Here is a 21,857-nt window from a genome sequence, read left to right on the forward strand (position 1 = left end):
CTTTTGTCAAACATTCAAGTGCTTTTTTGATACTTTTATCTGTTTAACATCCAACTCATAAACAGTGTTTATAAGTCAGAATGCATGAAATAGCTTTAGACCCCCAAACCCTTAAATATATATTTTTTTGTACATTTAAGTACCCCTTTACTTTATTTTTTACCTGGATTTACATACATGCTAAACATAGACGTTACACACATTTTATATGTGGGTGGTTTTAGAACAAATTCCTAATTTTGGGCAATTGAAAATTAATACTTTCCCTAGCAAGCGCATAATCACTTTACACCCTTGGCAAGTGCAACTCTTGGGCAATTTCTCAACCCAGAACCTTGATGCAGTTTAGCTAACATTTCTTGCTATTTTAGACAGTGTACATATGTTGACTTAACTAAATTATGTGCATATACACATACATAAAAAAATGCTAGAATATTTTTCAACACATGATTGGGTCAAAAGGGGAAAATCCCAACCATTGGAATAATTAAAAAATGTATTTGACCCAACCATAACAAATATACACTTGTCAACATGTTAAGTGCATCAAAACCTTTCAATTTCTTAAAATCTTGTCTTAGGACAGCTTTGATCCACTTCAAATAATGACTAGTGTATATGACCCAACCATAGGTTGAAACAACCCAACACAAGTAAAAAACAGTCCATCTTTAAAGTTAAAAGTCCACACAACAGCTTGGTATGAATCGACCATCTTTTAATTATTGACCGAGGTCTAATAGCAGGGTTGGAATTCACACATTACCATAGCACTCAGTTAATCAAACTGAACAAGAAGGTGTTTCTTTCAATCAAAACAGCAGTAGTGCTACCATAATAAGCAAGGGTAAAAAGAAAATGACAGAATTTATTTATAACCTGGCTCACATTTATTTAAGTAAACAGGAGTGCGATGTGTAAACTTGCTTGTTGATATGCTAATTTAATGTGTCCTATCCTGAGTTTCCAGAGTCAATGATGTCAAAAGATGGCATATTAAACTTTAAAGTGGTCATTTGGAAAAAAAACATGTTTTGTGGCAAGTGCAACTGAATGCATCAAAACCTTAGCATTATAGTATGAATCATAAATTTTACAATCCAATTCGATGCTGCTTAAAGGCATACTTTCAGGGAAACGGTGGTCTTCAATCCCATTATGATCAGAACTAAACTGCTGTTAATCTCTCTTAGTGATGTAATGAAATAAACTGATAGATTGTATGCTCTTGTTAACAATTCCTGAAATGGGCTGCCTTTTGTTGAGGCATGTGTGTAAAAAGCAAGCAAGCTTAGGGACACCATAAAATAACCCGGTGGGCTTTTCACACTTATTTTTGGAAATGCATATTTTCAAGCAGCAGTACAAAAAGTATCCATTAACAATGCGCAAATTCTGAAAATAAAAGTAAAACAACTAAAGAAACACTGTATGAAAACATCCCTGCTACCTTGTTTCTAAATACAAAACCTCAACCAATAATTTGCTTCGGAATAGCAAGAAGTCCTTTCTTTTCATTTTTTTTTATTTTTTAAATGTTTCCACCTTTTTTCTAAAATGGTAAAATTCAGTCCTTAAGGATAAATGGCATGGATGACAGTCTTCCATCATTTCATCTGCTGAAGGATCCGTTAACATGCAAGCCTCGTAGACAAGGACCCAGGGAGGAGCGACCCTCCTGGGTGAATTAAGCACCACCGGAGCAGCTTAAGCCAGGGCTGGAAAAGCCTCTGGGTCATCCACATTAGGGACAGATACTCCACTTGCCTAGAAAAATCAAACAGAGAGTCATTATAAAGGTTGAATTACAATGCATGACACTGAATGTTGTTTTTAAAGATGCATGTTCATTGTTTTATACAGTTTTCCATAATTACCTGCAATAACATAACAGTACTGTAAAGGGATTTTGCCTTGTCTGGCCTGCGTTCACGAGGTGGTCTAGGAGCACTGGCCCCGCCGCGACTTCCTCTGCCACCTCGTGGCCCTCCACGTCCACGCCCTGGGCGGCCAAGGTCACCAAAGTTAATCTCCAGCTGAGATGTGATGTCATTAGCAGGCTTGCGGAAGTGGTGATCCCCAGATTCATCGATAGCAGACGGCTGCAAAAAGACAAACATGAAAAATACTATAAAGGTATTCTAACTTTGTCTTTTTAAAGGGGACATCTCACAGGACTTTTTTAAGATGTAAAATAAATATTTGGTGTCCCTAGAGTATGTATGTAAAGTTCTAGTACAAAATACCATACGGATAATTTATTTTAACATGTTAAAATTGCCACTTTGTAGGTGTGAGCAAAAATTTGCCGTTTTTGGGTGTGTCCTTTTAAATGCAAACGAGCTGACACAGTGCCGTGGTTGGATAGTGCAGATCCCCTTCTGACATAACAAGGGGAGCCAAATTTCAAAACCTAACATTTTTTCACATGCTTGCAGAAAATGGTTTACCAAAACTATGTAGCTGGGTTGATCTTTTTTACATTTTCTAGGTTGATAGAAGCACTGGGGACCCAATTATAGCACTTCAACATGAAAAAAGCCAGATTTTCATAATATGTCCCCTTTAATGACCCTACTTCAAAGCAAAAATTTGTGAAAACAATAAAACGGTTTATGGACACAAACGCTGTTGTTTTACGTACATCATCAGCCTTAGATTTATGCAGAACGTATCCTTTATTCCAGTCGGCTCCTTCATTGGCCTTGCGGATGTTGAATTCCACCTTGGCTCTCTCTTTGTCCTGCTGGGCTTTCCATTCATCCAAAGTCATCTCCTTAGCACCTTCCTCTTTAACCTCCTCAGCTTCATTTTCCCTGTGAGAACATCACATCTGGGAGTTAGAGCAACAAACCCTTGTTCCAGATAGTTTATCCAGAAGGAATTCCAATTAGATGATTAGGAAAAGTCTTTCCCATCTACCACTACTGGAAACATAAACTGGAAAAAGCCAAAAATGTGTGAAAATGTCCCTAAATCAATCTAAAGCTAGGTGGTAACATATGGAAACAAATGGTAAGCAATGACTCAGCAGTGTTGTGCTATTAAAGAGCTGAAGTGTACACACTTGTTCTCCGAATCAGCAGGTGGGTGCTCCTCTCCCTCAGGGTTATCCTCGGTGACATTTGATTGGTCAAGCTCACTCAATTACAGAGAAAAACACTTTTAATTTTTAGGGGAAAAACAGGTTTGAAGTCTTGACTCGAGTATGCAATTTTGTTTCAGCAAGCATTAATGTAAGTTCTTCACTCAACTCATCCTTAACAGTGCCCCAGTTATGAGATCCGCTCCCTCCACGCTTTTCTTCTGGTTTTAGGCTGCTGAAACAAAAATTAACACTTAGCTTTGATATGTCACAGCAGAGGTCTATTAGAAGGCAATAAGTGGACGCAAATGACTCACGACCGGTCGCTGCCGCTGTGTCTGTCAAACTCGCGTTTGCCACGCGAGTCAAAGCCGTCATTCCTGCCGATACCTCTGCCCCGGCCTCCACGCCCTCCTCTGGCACCTCCACGACCTCGGAACGGCCGTTCACCACCGGCACCCCTGCTATGGGAAGATCTAATAGTTAGACATGATCTAGATAATTAATAAAAAGTTAATTTCTACAGACTTTTTGATTTAAAGGGACACTCCGCTTTTTTTGAGGATGTTCTCGTTTTCCGGCTCCTCTGGAGTTGAACATTTGATTCTTGCCGTTTTGAAATCCATTTAGCTTATCTCCCGGTCTAGCGCTAGCACTTTTAGCATAGCTTAGCAGAATTCATTGAATCTGATTAGACCATTAGCATCGCACAAAAAAATAACCAAAGAGTTTCAATATTTTTCCCATTCAAAACTTGACTCCTCTGCAGCCACATCGTGCACCAAGACCGACAGAAAACCAAAAGCTGCGATTTTGTGATATTAGTGATATTATTGATAGTAGTGATATTACGCACTGCTCAAAAATAGTCCCCTTGGTTACTTTCAATGACAGGGGATTATTTTCGGGCAGTGTGTAATATCACTACGCCTGCTGCAGCTATGTTACGGCAGCAAAGTCCTTGATTATTACGGCAGAATGAGAGTATCGTTCCTAACCATATCTGCCTAGAAAAAAACAACTTTTAATTTCCGTCGATGTAACTACAGAAGAGTCAAGTTTTAAATAGGAAAAATATTAAAACTCTTTGGGGTTTTTTTTTGCGCGATGCTAATGGTCTTATCAGATTCAATGGATTGTGCTAAGCTATGCTAAAAGTGCTAGCGCCAGACACGGAGATCAGCTGAATGGATTCCAAAACGGTAAAAATCAAATGTTTAACTCTAGGTGAGCTGGAAAATGAGCATATTTAAAAAAAAAAAAAAGTGGAATGTCCCTTTAAATGTAAATATAAAACCATGACAACTACACTCAATACCTTTTTTAAATAAAAACGCAGAAAAATTAAAGCATTTAAATGTCTGCATATAATACACCTGATAACACCAACATTCAACTTTGTGTATTACGACATAAAGCAGGTCAATTGACTCACTTCTCTACAGAAAATTCTCCACCCTCAGCAGGTTTGTCATCAGCAGGTTTGTCAAAGCGTCGCTCACGTGGTGGCCTCCTGTCAGGCCGCCTTTCTGCTGGGGGACGAGCCTCCCCCTGACCCCCCTGCTGTTGGGACCCTGTTTGACCCGGCTGTTCCGGCCTGCGGCCCATTTTTCTCATACCTTTAAAACAGACATAACAATAGATAAATTAAGGGTACTTTAAGCCATAACAATAAAAAAACACAAATTAATTTTTTTTAAACATAAAAATTAGGGTGTGCGTCATTTTATAATTGCATGTAAGTGTAATGTGGTCAAAAGAGCAAAACAAGTCATGAAAAAGTTAAGAAAGGCTTAACTTTAATTATGGGCAAGACTAAAACGCCCTGAAGGGGAAACTTTGTGTAAAGATAAAGGGTACTGTTTAATTGGCTCGACGTCAATAAAATACTAGTCGTGATTTAATAAACTTAGTTTTTATACTAGCAAAGCCATTAACTCCACATTGTGGGTCTTAATAATAATGGTTTGGTCCTTAAGTGATTGACAGATCCCACCTTCCGCTTACCGAAATAGACACTTTTCGCGCACCCCAACAGCTGATCGCGCGCAAGATGTCGCGCCTGCGCGCGCACCTGTTCGTGATCCCGCTGTGCCTAGTACTTCATCCAAATAATTTTAACAGGGCGATGGAAATCCTAAAACTTTGACATTCCCTTCAACATTTGCTACACTTAAGAGGCTTACTAGATTGAACTTTAAGTATTACACCAGACATTAAAGTTAAAGCGGTGCTAATACTTCAGTAAGTAGCAATAAAAGTAGTAAAGAAAATTATTATTTTTTTTGTCGGAAACTAGAATGAGGTGATTTACTATACGTGACATGTTCGATACGGACAACCCCTCTGTTTGTTCAGACACGAGGTTGGCGCTGTTACTGCACGAGCTCTAAGCAGCGTGCTTTCTGTGTCCTCACAAACCGTGCTCCTAAAATTCCCCACGCTTTCAAAACCTGTCAGTACACAGTCTCCTGAATCTAAAAGCGTGTTTTTTAAGCAGGCACTAGATTCGACTTCCCCGATATTTAACAATCGCACGCTAATTAACGATCGTAACACATTGGGCCTTCATCGTGACCATCTACAACACAATTACACAGCAACAGGTTCAACAACGTGCGTCACTTGCAAACCAAGTATGTATATAAAACGCATTTTGCGCAGAAAGATCAAAGTTGTTGAGTTGTCAGGCAGTCGGCTAACAATAGTGATGTGCGTGACCTCATGTTAGCAGTGCCTTTTGCAGACTGATCGCTGAGGTAAAGTGAGGATAAATAACGAGTCTGTTTCAAGCAGCATTTACCTTCTTTCTTGAGAGGGACGGGAGCTGGCGTCTCTTCTTTCTTCTCGGTTTGTGCGATTTTTCTGTCTTTCTGTGACTCCTTTTTGGCCTGTTTTGTAGCCTGTGCGGCGGTCTTGGCGGCACCGGGAACGGCCGGGTCCTTCTTCTTATTTTCTGCCTGCTTTAACAGCTCAAACGGATCCTCTTCGTCATCCAATAGCTGGTCGAACCGATTGGTTACGACGCAGCCGAACGTTTCTTGCAGATGGCCGGGCATGATGGCGCCCTTTCAGCAGGATTCTCCTCCGATTCTACGGGGCTTGGGCGAGCACTTCGCTGCTAGTTGCCACAAGATGGCTGGGAAAGACTCGCGCTTCTCTTCCGGCGCGGTTGACATCCGGGACTCGGAGCGCAAAGGCGCATGGGACATGTAGTCACACAACTTGACTCAGGCAGTTTTGAGACCCACTAAAACATTTGTCAGTGTCTGTTACATTACATACTCACACATAGTTATATGACTCCATGACTGAAAAGCACAGGCTTACTCTAAACAGCTCAAAATAACTGAACTACTGGAATAACCCTATCAAGTGTAACAGGACAGTCTGTGTGACTAAAAATGTGTTGCAAGTTATTTATAAGTTGCAAAGCTAGGATTCTCTTGGGAGTTGAGTTATATATCTCGAATAATAGCCTACCTAAATTAATAAATTAAAACCAAACCCTAACCCTCAAAGGCATGCTCAGCCTTGAAGTTATTGAGAACAATTTTCACAGTCACCGGTCAAACAATAAACTACATTTGTTAGTCGCACTTTAAAATATTTAAAAGTTAAAGGTAAAGATACCTTTTTGTTACGGTACTTTGCTGACTGTTGCCACTTAAAAGCTACTCCAGAGTCCAGAGAGATCACATAATTATATCACAAATATTTTATATAATTTGTCCTTCTTATTTTAACACTTTAAAGGAATAGTTCACCCGAAAATGAAAATTCTGTCATTATTTTTTTACACTCATGTTGTTACAAACCTGTATAAATTTCTTTGTTCGGATTACCACAAAGAAAGAATGTTTGAAACCAAACCAATCATGAGCCCCATTCACTTCCATAGTATTATTTTTTCCTATATGGAAGTGAATGGGGCTTATGATCGTTCGGTTAAAAACATTCCTAAAATATCTACCTATTTCATTGCTAAAAACAATGTTATTTTGTGTATTTGGTACAATACAATGTGTTAGTGTGGTTTTTGGTTAAAAAAACACATTATTTTCCACATACTGTATATTTTTGTAGCTCCAGATTTCACTCTCTTTCTGAAACGCACAGATTTGAAAAGCTCTGTGTCCCTGATTGGCCAGCTAATCTGTACGTTGTGATTGGTCTGAATACCTCTGACAGCAGCCAGAAATGTGACGCTCCTTACCATGTTTGAAAGATTCGCACACAATGCAATGCTAACAGGAGTTAAATTACAGGCTGTGAATCCGAAGCGGGAGGAATTATGATAATGTCGATCTTGTCTACATCACCAATCCCAGGAAGTAAATTGTTGCCTACAATCCGTGTGTTTGTTGTAGTTCCAGAAAAGAGATTTACGTTGGAGACGATAACTCGCGTCATCGTTTACATTGGGGTATGTACCTTTTGCATATCATGTACTAATACACACACACCAAAAGAAATGTAAAATTGTGACCATTTGGTGTTCTTTAATATAAATAAGGCCTAGTCCTGCATCTAAACTCTGCTCGGGAAACCACCCCTACCAGTTTATCTTATGCCTTATGAAAGTAGCCTATACTCCTTACTGTTAATATACATTTTGTCATTTAGTATTTTTTTATTTTCAATAAAGCATACCAAATATTTTACAATAATATAGAAATCTTATGTAATAACTTGTATCACACATCAACCCCACCATCCCACATCCACCCATTAAACATCAGGACTAAAAAAATAAAGAAAAATGAAAATAGGATACTAGTAATCCTTACGGTAATGGAGCAAATTGAAAGCCTTCATAGCCCACCTATGGGCCTTCTCAAGATCAGTGCTTTGTGGAATTGATTCTGGAGTATCTGAATGGTTCCACAACAAAGTTTAAGTGGGAAATTGTCTTTGATTATTAGAAAACAAGTCAATATTCTTAATCTAATTTTTACAAGGTGTCATGAAAAAAAATCATTCTAATATAGGCTATTCATATATGACAAAATTTTAATTTGGTAAAACATTAACAATTGCCTTTTTGAACAAATGAAATGTATATTGACAGAGGAAGTCCTATTGTGAGGACTAAAAATCACTGAAGATTGATGAAGATTCACAGAGACAATATCCTCCGTATCGCAGAAGCTATTTGGAGGTATACATGGCATGATTGATGTATTGTGTAGGCTACACACTGTCATAACCAATTTATGAAAATCAGTTGTTGCCCAAGCAGGTCAGCGTTAGAGGGCTGAAGTACAGTAGATGACTGTGATTATGTGAGGACAAGTTTGTTTGGACATTGCTGCTGTGTACAAACGCTTGTGTCACGCGCAACAGAGATGCCGAATGTTGTGACGGAGGCGATGATTGAGTCGTACGCGCTCATGCTTTTGGTGATGTCAGCGTTTTTTGTGTACTTTTGCGGCATGGTGTGGGCATTCTGCAACCCCAAACTCAGTGGCATCGGAGAAGAAACAGAGTACGACTTTTCACAAGTCCCTTTGCAACAAATATTTGCAGATCCGGAAGAAGTGCGCACAACTGATCTGATTTATACGCCGTATATAGCGAGCTGCGAATGCACAGATCAGCCGCCACAGAGGTGTTACATCGCATCGTCCCATGTTGTGGATTAATTTGACAGCTCACAGTACAAATATTAACAGAGTTCCTGAAAAATTTTAAAACTGCAGTGGTACAATGAGCAAATCACTCCAGCTTTAAGGTAAGATTGACATTCAGTGTTTTATACATGATATTAAAATCACTCATACAGTATTTCTAATATAGGCTACCTAAATTACCTTGACATTAAAGATACATTGTGTTATTTTAATGTCTTTGCGGGAAAAATGGCTTAACTTATTTATCTGTTAGATAAAAATCACAAAGTTGATTAAAGTATGAATGTTTTTTGACAGGTGAAGTGCATCTCTTTAATCTTCATCATTACGACAACCCATAAGTACCCCTGCAGTCTACTAAAGACTCCACTGGAGACAGTTAGACCTTGTCAAGTTTGTCAATTAATGCTTTTAGTTAAATAAACTGTTATTGCAGCTTTCATTTTTGAGTCTTTGCTTTACATTGAGATAAAATAGAGCTTATTTTACATGTCGGGTCGGTTTCCCGGAAAAGGTTTAAATTAAGCCAGGACTACACCTTCGTTATATTAGGACATTTAAGTCGTTTTAAAGACATTTAACAAACCTTACAAAAACAAGTGTGTGTCTTAAGACAAAACAATGACCCTGATATATGTTAAAGGAAAACACCACTGTTTTTCAATATTTTACTATGTTTTTACCTCAACTTAGACAAATTAACACCCACCTATATTTTTTCAATACGTGCACCTTCAATCTTTGTACAGCGCCCCACGAATGTGCCAGCACCCAGCCCAGCCCCACTCATTCCTTAGGATCCAAACAGGGAATAATTTATAAGCCACCAAACACTTCTTTTCCCTATTTAAAGACTGTTACATGAGTAGTTACACGAGTAAGTGTAGTGGCACAAAATAAAACTAGTTTGGAGCCATAGGAATGAATGGGGCTAGACTAAATGCCAACACATTCAAGAAGCGCTGCACAAAGATCAAATATGCATCCACCGAAAAAGAGAGGTATGTATAAATTCATCCAAGTTGAGGTAAGAACATCGTAAAATATTGTTTTCCTTTAAGATATGTCAGTGCAAGATGTTTTTTAATGAAGGCAGCTCAAACATGAATTTTAGTCTGGGACTAGGATAAGCCTTGGCCGGAAAAGCCACTCCATAGTGTTTTAATTGAATGACACAAACACATTTCCGTATAATGAGTAGTCTCTAAAATGTTGTCAAACAGCCTAACATCTTAAAGGGGACATTTCACAAGACTTTTTTAAGATGTCAAATAAATCTTTGGTTTCCCCATAGTACGTATGCGAAGTTTTAGGTCAAAAAAACCCACCGATAATTTATTATAGCATGTTAAAATTCCCACTTTGTAGGTGTGAGCAAAAATTTTTTTTTGAGCGTGCATTTTTAATGCAAATGAGTTGATCTCTGCACTAAATGGCAGTGCCGTGGTGGGATAGTGCAGATTTAGGGGCGCTATTATTATAATAAGACCCCCTTCTGACATCACAAGAGCCAAATCTGATCTTTTTCACATTTTCTAGGTTGATAGAAGCACTGGGGGCCCAAATATAGCACTTAATCATGGAAAAAGTCAGATTTTCATGATATGTCCCCTTTAAAACAAACAACTGAAACATACAGTTTGCACTGTGCCAAGTGAATAAAGAGTGATAACAGCCATAAAAATAATTTCACAGACACTATCATTCACTGGAACATGATGATAAAGCATATTTAGGGTCCCTTATGACAACTTGTAAGGATTTTGGCTCAATTCCCTCAAAGGCAAGGAGGACTTCTCACCAAAGTTAAAAACTTAAGATATTTAAAAAGTATATAAACATAATCTATAACACCACACTAATATATACTCTTTATATATAGTTTTCCGCTAACACTTTACAATAAGGTTGTATTAGTAAACATTAGTAAATGCATTAACTAACATGAATAAACAATGAACAATATACACTAACCTAAAGGATTATTAGGAACACCTGTTCAATTTCTCATTAATGCAATTGTGTGGGGGATGTTTTCTTGGCACACTTTAGGCCCCTTAGTGCCAATTGGGCATCGTTTAAATGCCACGGCCTACCTGAGCATTGTTTCTGACCATGTCCATCCCTTTATGACCACCATGTACCCATTCTCTGATGGCTACTTCCAGCAGGATAATGCACCATGTCACAAAGCTCGAATCATTTCAAATTGCTTTTAGCAATTGCTTTTAGCACCTTTTTGAATTAATGCCATGTAGAATTAAGGCAGTTCTGAAGGCGAAAGGGGGTCAAACACAATATTAGTATGGTGTTCCTTATAATCATTTAGGTGAGTGTAGTTTTAGCATTTATAAATTCTTGTTAATGTTAGTTAATGTCAATACAGTTATTCATGTTGTTTATGGTGCATTAACTAATGTTGACAGTTACATCGCTTTAAAAATGTATTAGTAAGTGCTGAAATTGACATGACCGAAGATGTATAAATGCTGTAAAGTATTTGTCATTGATAGTTCATGTTAGCTAATGCATGTAACTAATTGTTAACAAATACAAACCTTATTGTAAAATGTTACCAGTTTTCCTTTTAAGTAAGCACTTTGGGAGAAGCCTACAACAAATGATAAAATACATGACAGATTTGGGCTTTCATTTTTGTCCTCAACGTGCCTCAAAGCTTTTTGATTTGATATGCTCCTCTTTTAGTTTCTCCCGCACTGTATCTTCCAGTTCTAACAATTTTACATAGAGAGCCTCTGACATGTTTTCTTCAATATCCATCTGGAAACACAAAAAGACAGTCAAATTATGTAAAGTATTACAGCATTGCTAATGAATCCCATGAAGTATAGATTAACTGATAAAAAATACCAACAACTTAACGTCTATATTTCTGACAATAGCTTAATATGAAGAGTTTGGTTCCAAAACCAGATAACTCTTGTTTTTTAAATTTTTCAAAAATCTTATTTTTGATTGTGCATTCCTATTAATATAAATCAAATTGCAGTTGGTTTGTTTTGATTTAAGCCTGCATAACTAAAAAATACAGCTAAGTACCACAATAAAAACATAATAATATAAAAAATGTCTGGTTTTGGAACCAAACTCTTCATATACAGTATAACTACCATTTTGTTTAGAATTGAAACCTGTGACTAAAATAGGTATAAACAAGCCGAGTACAAAGCTGTAGGCAACTGTCTGTTCTGACCTTGTGTGGCTGGGTGTAATTGTTTCCAAGCCCAGAGGTCAAACTGTGGTATTTAGCCATCGGGTCCAGTGACTCAGGTTTCTGCATGAACAGCCAAAACTGTGTAATAAAATCAATGGATGAAAATCAGCACTAGAGAAAATAATGCACAGGCAATATTAATAACGAATAAAGCTGAATGATCTTATTGGTTTCATGCTTTTTTGTTCCTGCAAAACATCTTTTGTTTTGTTAATAGTGTTTGTTTGAAGGGAAGCTATGCATATTTTGGGTTGTCTGGACTAGTACATACCAATGCTTCTGCTCCATTATAAGGAGTAAGGGTAAAAGTATTGGTGAATATCCTTATCTGATGAAACGGGACACACAAAGGTAAACAGACATTAATTACGACCTACTTTTGTACTTTGCTATGTAATTGATACTCATAAACAACAGCAATTTGGTGACATACCAGCCACATTATTGGCAAGATAAGGGTCCAGAAGAATGAGGGTAAAATGCCATAAGTAAGGTTCGTCATCACCAATCCAGGGCATATCACTGAAGAATACAAACCCTGTAAACAAACTATTATTGTTTATTACTAACTCAGATAACCATAATATAATTATTAGTCAAATAATTATTAATAATAAAACCTTAAATAATATGTTTTGAAGTTTTTGGAATGTGATCATATAAAAAGGCAGCGAAAAGTCAAAGATCTTATTCAAATTCTGTAAAATTAAATTTAAAGGACAAGTTCGGTATTTTACACTAAAAGCCCTGTTTTCAGATTGTTTATGATGAAATAGAATGGTTTTGACTGAAATTTCGACATATGCGGCTGCCCCGAGAATTTTTGGGTGTTTGTTGTTTCACCTCCCACCTCTACAATGTGTGTATAGGTGCACTGGAACAATCCTTCCTAAAATGCATTAAACTTTTGTTTACAAAGACGTGAAACTCACCGAGTGGTCAGGGGTGTTCAATGATATGCTCATACAAAAATCGCTGCAAAAGATGCTTTCCAACAGGTGTTTTAGCATTCGTGGTAAACTTGTGGACCTATTTTTCCAAACGCCTCACACCCGTACATTCTTCCGTGAGAGCTTAAATAATAGACACTCCAGCCCAGCTGGTGGCGATAATCCACCTTTGCCAATTGCAAGAATACAAACAAAGTTCCCGGCGCGGAGTAATTCTCGGGCCAGCATCATATGTCCAAATTTCAGTCAAAACCGTTCTATTTCATCATAAACAATCTGAAAACAGGGCTTTAAGTGTAAAATACCGAACTTGTCCTTTAAACATGAAAATAAATAAAAAGCTCACACAATTTTTTTTTATTATATATTGTACTGAGGAAACATACTTTTAAAAATTACATTGTTGCAAAACATAACTTTTCTCACCAACGCAGGCTATCTGGACCTTACTCTATGCAACAATGAAGAAACTGTGAAGAAGGCACTTAAAGGAACAGTATGTAGGATTGTGGCCAAAACTGGTACTGCAATCACAAAACTTGTGGCTAAAACTGGTACTGCAATCAAACAACTAGTGGCCAATAGACAAAATGACAACATAAACATCAGTTGAGGGCTGCAACTCCACGTTTTAAATGACAATATATTGGCCAGACCACTGTTGTGGGTGATATACGTTTTTGAAATGAAAATGATTTCTTAATGTCTAGTAACATAATAGGGCCATTTTATGATTAATTGATATAAATTTCTTACATACTGTTCCTTTAAGTTAGGATGGGCACGAAGGCTTTACTCACTTGGCTGTTGTAGCGACGGTTTAATGCTAGACTAAGCAGGTCAGACGCATATTTCGATGAGCTGTAGGGCTCACGGCCTTTCTGGTGCTGGATGTCATCCAGGCTAAAGGCTGTTCGTTGAGCATTACTGGAGGACGTCCAGATCACTAGAGAATTCCGGTCTGCCTGACACAATAAGGGCTCTAGCTCCCTCACCTGTCACAGAGCAAAACTTCTATGAAATGTATATTTCTTTATTATATTATAGTATTTCACCATTAAATGTATGACATCATTTATAAAGCAATTACAGTTAAATTACACAACATGAGGGAATTATTTATTAGGTAAATACTCTGATGTTGAGAGAAGCTCGACAGGCATAGCAAATAGTTCAGTAGGAATAGATTACACTTTATATTAGGTGTCTATGTACTCATACATGAAGAAATGTATAGATTGTAACAATCTTGTACATTAGGGCGGTCCTTATCAGAGGTGGACACTACTTAAGTATTTTAGTTACATTTTTCCAAGCATTTGTGCTTTATCAGAGTGTTTGTCTTGGGAAAAAATTACTTTACTAAAAAATGTTCACTACATTCTAAAGCCTAGAATCATACTGTGTATTCCTTTATATTGCATATTAAAATTGATTTAATACCTAATTACATAAAAATGTAAAAAAATATTTATGTACTTATATGTTAAATATAAACCAAAAACTTGAAATTATGAAATGTAGTGGAGTAAAAATTATGATAATATGCTTTGGAATGTATGTTTTCCAAAGAAAAACACTAATAAAATACGAATACTTGGAAAATGAACTTTTATGTAGACAGTAAAAATACTTAAGTAGAGTCCGCCTCGGGCACTTATAATGGGTCAATTTTTTTTTTAAATGTTCAACTCTCACCCCCTAAATGTGTTAGGATATCAATAAAAACGCACTGTGCAAATTTTTTTATTGTTCCTACAATATATAGAGGTTGCTCAAATGACTTTTTTTTTGCAAAAACTGTACCATTTAAAAATGCACAACACACATAAAACTTGCTTCTTGAAAGGGTAACTTTGTTCCAGTTATTTCAGTCTTTTCTGATCCGAGTAACCTAGCGCAGTGGTTCCCAAACTTTTTCAGCGTGCGGCCCCCCCCCTTATGTACAGTGCATTTTTTGCGGCCCCCCGAAAGAACATTTATGACAAAAACAGTTTTAAAATGTAATATTTTAATTAAACAAAACATATAAAATTATAGCTAGTAGTGCTGTTGGTTAGTTGGCTTATTATTTTTTTAGGTTTAATTACACAGAATTCATGATAAATGAATGTATTTTATAAAATGTCATAAAACTGGTGCCCCCCTGGCACCATTTCGCAGCCCCCAGTTTGAAAACCACTGACCTAGCGGACTTGCTTTGTGTTGCTTTAGCCGTTGTCTCAGTGTACATTGTCTATTGTGCTTCATTCACATTGAAGCTTTCTTGCTTTGAAAGACATATCACAACTATTCAAACATATTGGTGGGGTGAGAGCATGAACTTTTAAAAGTTAAAAATAAGGACCACATGTACATGTTGTTACTTTCTATTTACATTTAAAGTATGTATCTAACATTTAATTGGACTCTGGATCCTAACCCTACCCCTCACCCTTAACAACATGCATATACACAATAAGTACAATGTATTAAATGTTTTATTTCTTATGCAAGTACCTGGTAGTTAAAGACACCTAATATAAAGTTGAGCCGAATACTGTGACACTCATTTGTAAAGCACAAAACTAAATTGTTGACTAATAAAAAAAATGTGTGAGCAAAAAACAGATGACTAGAAAAACAAGCCATCCTGTTTTCTAAGTCTGTGTCATTCCAGCGGAAAATCGATACTTCTTGTCTGGCCTTTGAGGACACACAGTGTCATATATACTGCAAATTTAATGTCAGAGTCACCTGAACCACAACAGTGCCATGGTATAAAAGCATGGGGGCTACCTCAATCTCAGCTTTCAACGCTATTGACCAGATGCCCTAGTAGTGCATACAAAGGAATGACCAAACAAAAACACTTCACAAGGAAGCACAAGGTTGCGCAGATCAGAAATAACTGTAGCATCAAAGACATTCATATGAATTATTAATCAGGGCAGGTGCCAGGAAGAAAGTTGTTGGCATCAGTGAAATTAATTTTGTGGCGTTTATACAGTATGTGTAGATCATTCATATGCTAATAAATACACTTTGATACGATTTTGCAGATAGTGTGCGGGATTCTCTTTGTTGTCGTCTACTGTACAAAACATACCAGTTTGCCTAGAAGCGCTAATGATACGCTTTGTTTAAATGAACGTGTAGTAGAGAACAAACTAGTTTTATCATCTTCTGGCAACTTACCAGGAGAAAATGACCAAAAAGATTAGTGGCAAACACCTCCTGCAAACCAATGGGTGTGACCTTATCTTCTTGAGTCAGAATACCCTCACCCGTAGCAAACATACGAACCACATTTCTGTGGGGTAAACACAATGGACTATATCACAAACAAATTTTTTATTATACAGCACATTTATATATAGAAAAGCAATGCACAAAATGTACCTGGAAAACAAGCCTTTATAAAAAGCCTTGTGGTCTACTTTGGGGTTAGGCATGATTCCAGCATTGAGGTACAGATAGTCCAATCTGTTGTACCTGTGTGAAGAAATAGTTGTAAATAGTTACATTTAGCCATACTTGAGTCACATCATAGGATATTTTTCCGACTCATGATCTTTGTATCTGTCACTCAGTTGGTAGAGCATTGTGCTCGCAATGCATAAGTAATGGATTTATTTAACCCCCAGATAAAATGTATGGCTGAAATGCAAGTCTTTTGGATAAAAGTGTCTGCTAAATGCATAAATGTCAATGTAAAAATCCGACCATGCATCCAAATTGTACTCAATGGCTTCTTTTTGTCTGAATGTTTTGGCACAGAATTTACTGTATTGAAGGTTGTAAAAACAATAGTTGAAGCTGAATATGCACAAGGTCAAATAAGATTGAAGAGCAGTAAGGACAAGATTTTAATAAACGACTTAAATTTCAGTCTGCTCCCAGTAGCATAAATCTACTGTATGGAGTACTTCTTTCTTTCTATCTTTTTTTTAAATGCCAAACAAGCATCTAAGGCTATATTCATGGCGAGAATAAAGTCTAAGAAGTAAGATTAAAAATGATTTTAAAATTAATTTAATCTAAAAATCGTAGAACTATGTTTGGATTAACTTGATTAAAAACTTTTTGGAAGTATCAACAGAAACAAAAGTTTTCTTACAGGAATAGAAGTAATATAATATATGTTTAATGGCCATTGAATTCTTGACAAGATTAACATGTTGGAGGATTTTCTCCGGAAAACAAAAACTGATGTGTGATTTTTAAATGTCCAATTCTGCATCTTGTATAGATTACTTCATCCCAATGATTTTCAAAACAGAAATGATGCTTTTTCCTTATTATTTAGACATTGGTCCCATTCTGATTGCCATTTATGTCTGATGTCTTCATTCATTAGGTATAGGACACTTTAATAATTCTGTAGATAGTGCTGTAGATCATTGCCAGCAATTCTTGAGTATCCGGGTACCCAGCAAAAGAAGATGTTAAAGGCGGGGTGCATGATCTCTGAAAGCCAATGTTGACATTTGAAATCACCTAAACAAACACGCCCCTACCCCAATAGAATCTGGACCTTCTTTTGATAGACCTGCCCAACACATACGCAACCCAGGCAACGCTGTCGGTTAGTAGACACGCCCCTTACTGCTGATTGGCTACAAGTGTGTTTTGGTACTCGGCCTGACTCCTTTTTCCAAATTGTTTTTCAAAAATCATGCACCCCGCCTTTAAAATCCTTTGTGTTGAGCATTGATCATTTAAAGGGATAGTTCACCCAAAGATGACATCTATGTCACCATTTTCTCACTCTCACGCTGCCACAAACCTGTATAAATTGATTTTCTCTGATGAACACGGAAGATATTTTCAAGAATGTTTTTAACCAAACCGATCATGAGCCTCATGGACTTTCACAGTAGGAAAAAAAGAATACTATGGAAGTGAATGGTGCTGATGACTGGCTTGGTTCATAAAAAATTATACAGTTTTGCAACAACACGAGGGTGAGCAAACGATGACAGAATTTTCCTTTTGGGGTGAACTACTCCTCTAACGAAGATCTTTACTATTGCTGGTATGGAGTACTTTAACCTTCTGGGCTGCGTTCAGCCCCGACAAAATGTGCACAATGTTTTTTAAACAGAAATGGTTATGCGTTAAACACCATGTTCTGATCACGCAAGAGTTGCGATTATGGTAGCTGAGAAAGCCATTCTTTGTGTTATTTTTGTGAATGTTTCTAAAGCCTGATAAAATACGTGTTTAATACTGTAAAATACGCTTGATGTTACAGTCACTGTCCTTGCCGTCCAGAATGAAAGAGAACATTCAAACTTGGACCCATTGGGCGAGCTGTCTCTTAGTACTGTGTGGTTTATTTACATGTTGCTGCCGATTGGACTTCACTTCTGACGCACCCACCAAACAAGAGAAAACGTATCTCAAACCCTGTTGCACATTGTTTCCAGGAAACATGTCTTTCAACACGGAAACTGTAGCAAAATATTGCGCACCGGTTTGAACTTGAACATGCCCCAGGTGTGTTTACATACGTGGAAATCACATTTTTTTGTTGTCTGCACCATAACGGTACATTCACACGGGGCGTAAGCGTTGACGCTATTAATGGGTGATGTCATGCGTTGGCGAACTGAATTGTGGATCCGTCGGCGCCGCGTCAGAAGAAGTTGAACATTTCTCAACTTTTCAAGCGGCAACGCGTGCATCAGCCAATCAGATCGCCTTATGCAAATAACCTAGACAGAGCCAGCCAATTACGTTTAAGGAAGTCCAGAGCATGTGTTGTGGCCACTGTGATTGGCCGTTGGCCACACTTGATACAAGCTTTCCGTCAAGCGTTAACGCTTACGCCCTGTGTGAATGTACCGTAATACTTCTATGTAACTGGAACCTGTTGTACACAAACATGGACTGCTTCATGTTCTTAGAAAAATAATTGTTCTTCCTAACCCCAAATAGCTGGAAGAAATCTAAAATGCAAGCCAAACCAAAGCTTGGGTCTTAGGAGGTTCAAGTAAATTATAAAACGGGCAGTTCTGGTTCGGACCGCATTACATAGTATCACTGCGTCACTGTTGCTGTAGCCTACTGATTTATGAGAATAAACACCACATTCTTCAATCATATTTTAATTTTTCAACAATTCCACAATTAATGACGATATCCAGATAAATGTCAATAAATATTGTTGCGTAATCTCATCAATCAAGAGAAAATCGTTTCCCTGAGGACCATTATCCCAATCTGCTATTATCCACTAGGTGGCGCTTTTATACAAGTTAAACACTGAAGCATTCACTCAGTTCAAACTCTGTGTAACGTTATGTTTAGAGTAGGGGAGACCGGGGTTGGTTGTCACAATTTTTACTCATGCATGAATTGCTCATCTTCAAAAAATCTTTCAGCAGTAATTTCTACATGAAATGAAACTTTGGAGTCTTGGCTTTAAATGTGTATACTTTTTACTTTTCAAATGTATTGTAACAGAAAGTAATTAACCATCAAAGACACTCTGACACAATGTGACAACCAACCCCATCACGTCCCTATAGTGATTCAATAGGATTTCGGTGATAAATTGGGATCTGAAAAGATAATGTGTAACTTTTTAGTTTTTTAAGATAGAAACTGCAAATAAGTTTTAATATGAATCCACCCCTATGATAGTTGTTATTAATGCCCCTTATATTTAAACAATGGGATTAAAGTGAGTGATCAGTTACTTGAATAGGCTTTATGCCCATCTGCACTATGAACTTCAGCCAGCTCCTTGTTTCCTGTCTGCCATTATTGGACAAACTGATTAATCCAGGTGTGTCTGATTATTGTTGTTGTGACTACTGAGGTCAGGCACACCTGGATTAATCAGTTTGTCCAATAATGGCAGACAGGAAACAAGAAGCTGGCTGAAGTTCAGGAAGTAGTGCAGCTGGGTATAAAGCCTATTGTCTACTGTGTTGAGAAATAAAATGAAATAATTTTTAGTGTTAAAACCTCTTTATTTAATGCTTTATTTATTGTATTTTAACAGCAAACAAAAACAAACAAACAAACAGACAAACAGTCTTAAAAGGTGTACATGTCCAATATTCTTATGTGACAACCAACCCCGCAAGCTATGTGACAACATCCCCAACTGACTTCTTGACAAACATGATAAGCTAGCTGCCACACGGCTTTAACTTGATCACTAAAAGATGACTCAAAATAAAGCTACTACTTTTAGCTTTTTAATGAGTGTTTTGTTTTTGAATGACTAATATCATACAAGATCTCAACACAAAAACAACACCAACATGAAAATTTACTCTGACCCATAAAAATAAAAAAATGTCTCCTAACCTCAATGTTTTGTGTCTGCTCAGCAAAATTTCAAGTGCAAATGAGTAAGCTATTAAAGACTAACAGATTGATATCAAAATTGTACCACAGTGCCATGTAGTATGTCTGGAATAAGCAGTGTGACAACCAACCTGTGAGACAACCAGCCCCGGTCTCCCCTATCGCTCTGAATCTGATCTCCACAAAAATGTAATTATAAAATTTAAGAGCTGATAAAAGAGAACAAATGAAGGTAGGATGAAACTTTGTTTTTTGTTCGATAACATATTTGATCCACACTTCAACAGTTGCACAATATAAATATAAATGTTAATGTATAAATTACATTAATGTTAATTTATGAAAATAAACACCAGTTTATAATCATATTTTCATTGTTTCTTTGCTCCGTCTGTGATGTTTGGGAACCGCTCTGTTGCAGATTTTGAGGAACTACTTTGTTAGGCGAAGAGTAATATTTGTACTAATATAATTACAACTTATTTGCGTTTTATTTTATAAAATCCTTCTATGCACATGAAGTAACCGTTTTATAAAAGCAATAAGCTCCGCAAAGTCTCATAATCCAATTATAATATAAGGACCATCAAATTTTAATTTCAATATTAATCAATCAGTTTCAGAACTGTCATTTGTGGGTGATCTACCCTATAAGCTCAACCAAAACATGCAGTATATGAAACAAATGCAGACATGGATCTCTTACTTCCTCTTGAACTCTTCAGCAGCCGTGACAACCGAGTGCATGTTACCCACGTCTAAGTGTAGCAGAGAAACGTGAGCCTGAGGATGAGACACAAGAAGAGCCTGGCGGGCAGCCTCAGCTCTCTGCATGTTCCTGCAGGCCAGACAGAGCTGCAGCTGGGCATCCTGACTCAGTAGACGTTCACACAGGGCAAGACCAATACCACTGAACACATGAATGCATACAGGATTATTATATGCAGTGCACATATATGTCATTTGACATCAATCAATTTCCTGATCTGGTTGTTATTTAATGTAACTTAGATGTCACTATTTCAGTCAACGTTTAGAAATTATTACCCTTACACAGACAATTATTAATCCTTCATAATTTTGGAATTTTCAGTTTTTCCTTATGTCTCTACTGTCTGTACTAACATGTATTTACTGTAAAGCTGCGTTGGAACAATGCAAAACAGCTGTAAAGAACTGCAGTACAGTAATAAACTTAAACTGAGGTAAAGTTCTTAAATAAATATTTTTCACATGTAAATATGTAAAATTAAAAAGTTTATAGGTCAGTCACCAAAACCATGGTAACTTATTTGTAGCAAAAAAACATAGTAACCATGATATTTGCAGCACAACTATGGTAACGTTAATAATACACATAATAATCAATCCGCCATAAAACGTGGTTACACTTTTACTGTAATTTTCCTAAGAGGTGCAAAGTTCTAAACAACGATAACGTTACGTTACCAACATGAGGTTTAAAACACGGTATAAAACATGACGTAAAACTATTTCGTTACCTGTTTGCACCGGTTACCAACACTACTTTCTTCATTCTGTCTTTACATTCGTACAAAATATGATGCACTACCGCTGATGTGATATTTCACAGGTGTTGGTATGTGTACGGATGGAGTTTGCACTGCCGCCATGGTGTGATTGGA

General features: G+C 37.1%; 2 protein-coding genes across 4 annotated transcripts; both read right to left on the reverse strand.

Annotated features, from left to right (window-relative positions):
* Positions 1 to 700: 700 nt before the first annotated feature.
* On the reverse strand, positions 701 to 6,254 carry serbp1a (SERPINE1 mRNA binding protein 1a). 3 transcript variants are annotated; one of them, XM_073870280.1, is made up of 8 exons: positions 5,892 to 6,254; positions 4,524 to 4,707; positions 3,406 to 3,552; positions 3,249 to 3,323; positions 3,071 to 3,142; positions 2,648 to 2,819; positions 1,917 to 2,105; positions 701 to 1,770 (listed from the first exon to the last, which is right to left on the reverse strand). In XM_073870280.1, exons 1-8 carry the CDS (start codon positions 6,145 to 6,147, stop codon positions 1,711 to 1,713), a joined length of 1,155 nt encoding a protein of 384 aa, XP_073726381.1. In that variant the 5' UTR covers positions 6,148 to 6,254; the 3' UTR covers positions 701 to 1,710. The 3 variants fall into 3 exon arrangements, with proteins under 3 accessions (XP_073726381.1, XP_073726382.1, XP_073726380.1); XM_073870281.1 differs by having other exon boundaries at positions 3,249 to 3,320; positions 5,892 to 6,253; XM_073870279.1 differs by having other exon boundaries at positions 3,406 to 3,549; positions 5,892 to 6,164.
* A 4,696-nt stretch (positions 6,255 to 10,950) lies between these two features.
* On the reverse strand, positions 10,951 to 21,857 carry hsd17b7 (hydroxysteroid (17-beta) dehydrogenase 7). The gene is made up of 9 exons (XM_055214041.2): positions 21,714 to 21,857; positions 20,918 to 21,121; positions 16,288 to 16,380; positions 16,084 to 16,198; positions 13,707 to 13,901; positions 12,390 to 12,494; positions 12,228 to 12,284; positions 11,936 to 12,034; positions 10,951 to 11,502 (listed from the first exon to the last, which is right to left on the reverse strand). The coding sequence occupies exons 1-9, from the start codon at positions 21,746 to 21,748 to the stop codon at positions 11,383 to 11,385; spliced, it is 1,023 nt and encodes a 340-aa protein (XP_055070016.2). The 5' UTR covers positions 21,749 to 21,857; the 3' UTR covers positions 10,951 to 11,382.

This window comes from Misgurnus anguillicaudatus, chromosome 8, assembly GCF_027580225.2.
Source record: "Misgurnus anguillicaudatus chromosome 8, ASM2758022v2, whole genome shotgun sequence".
In the NCBI taxonomy this organism is placed as follows: Eukaryota; Metazoa; Chordata; class Actinopteri; order Cypriniformes; family Cobitidae; genus Misgurnus; species Misgurnus anguillicaudatus.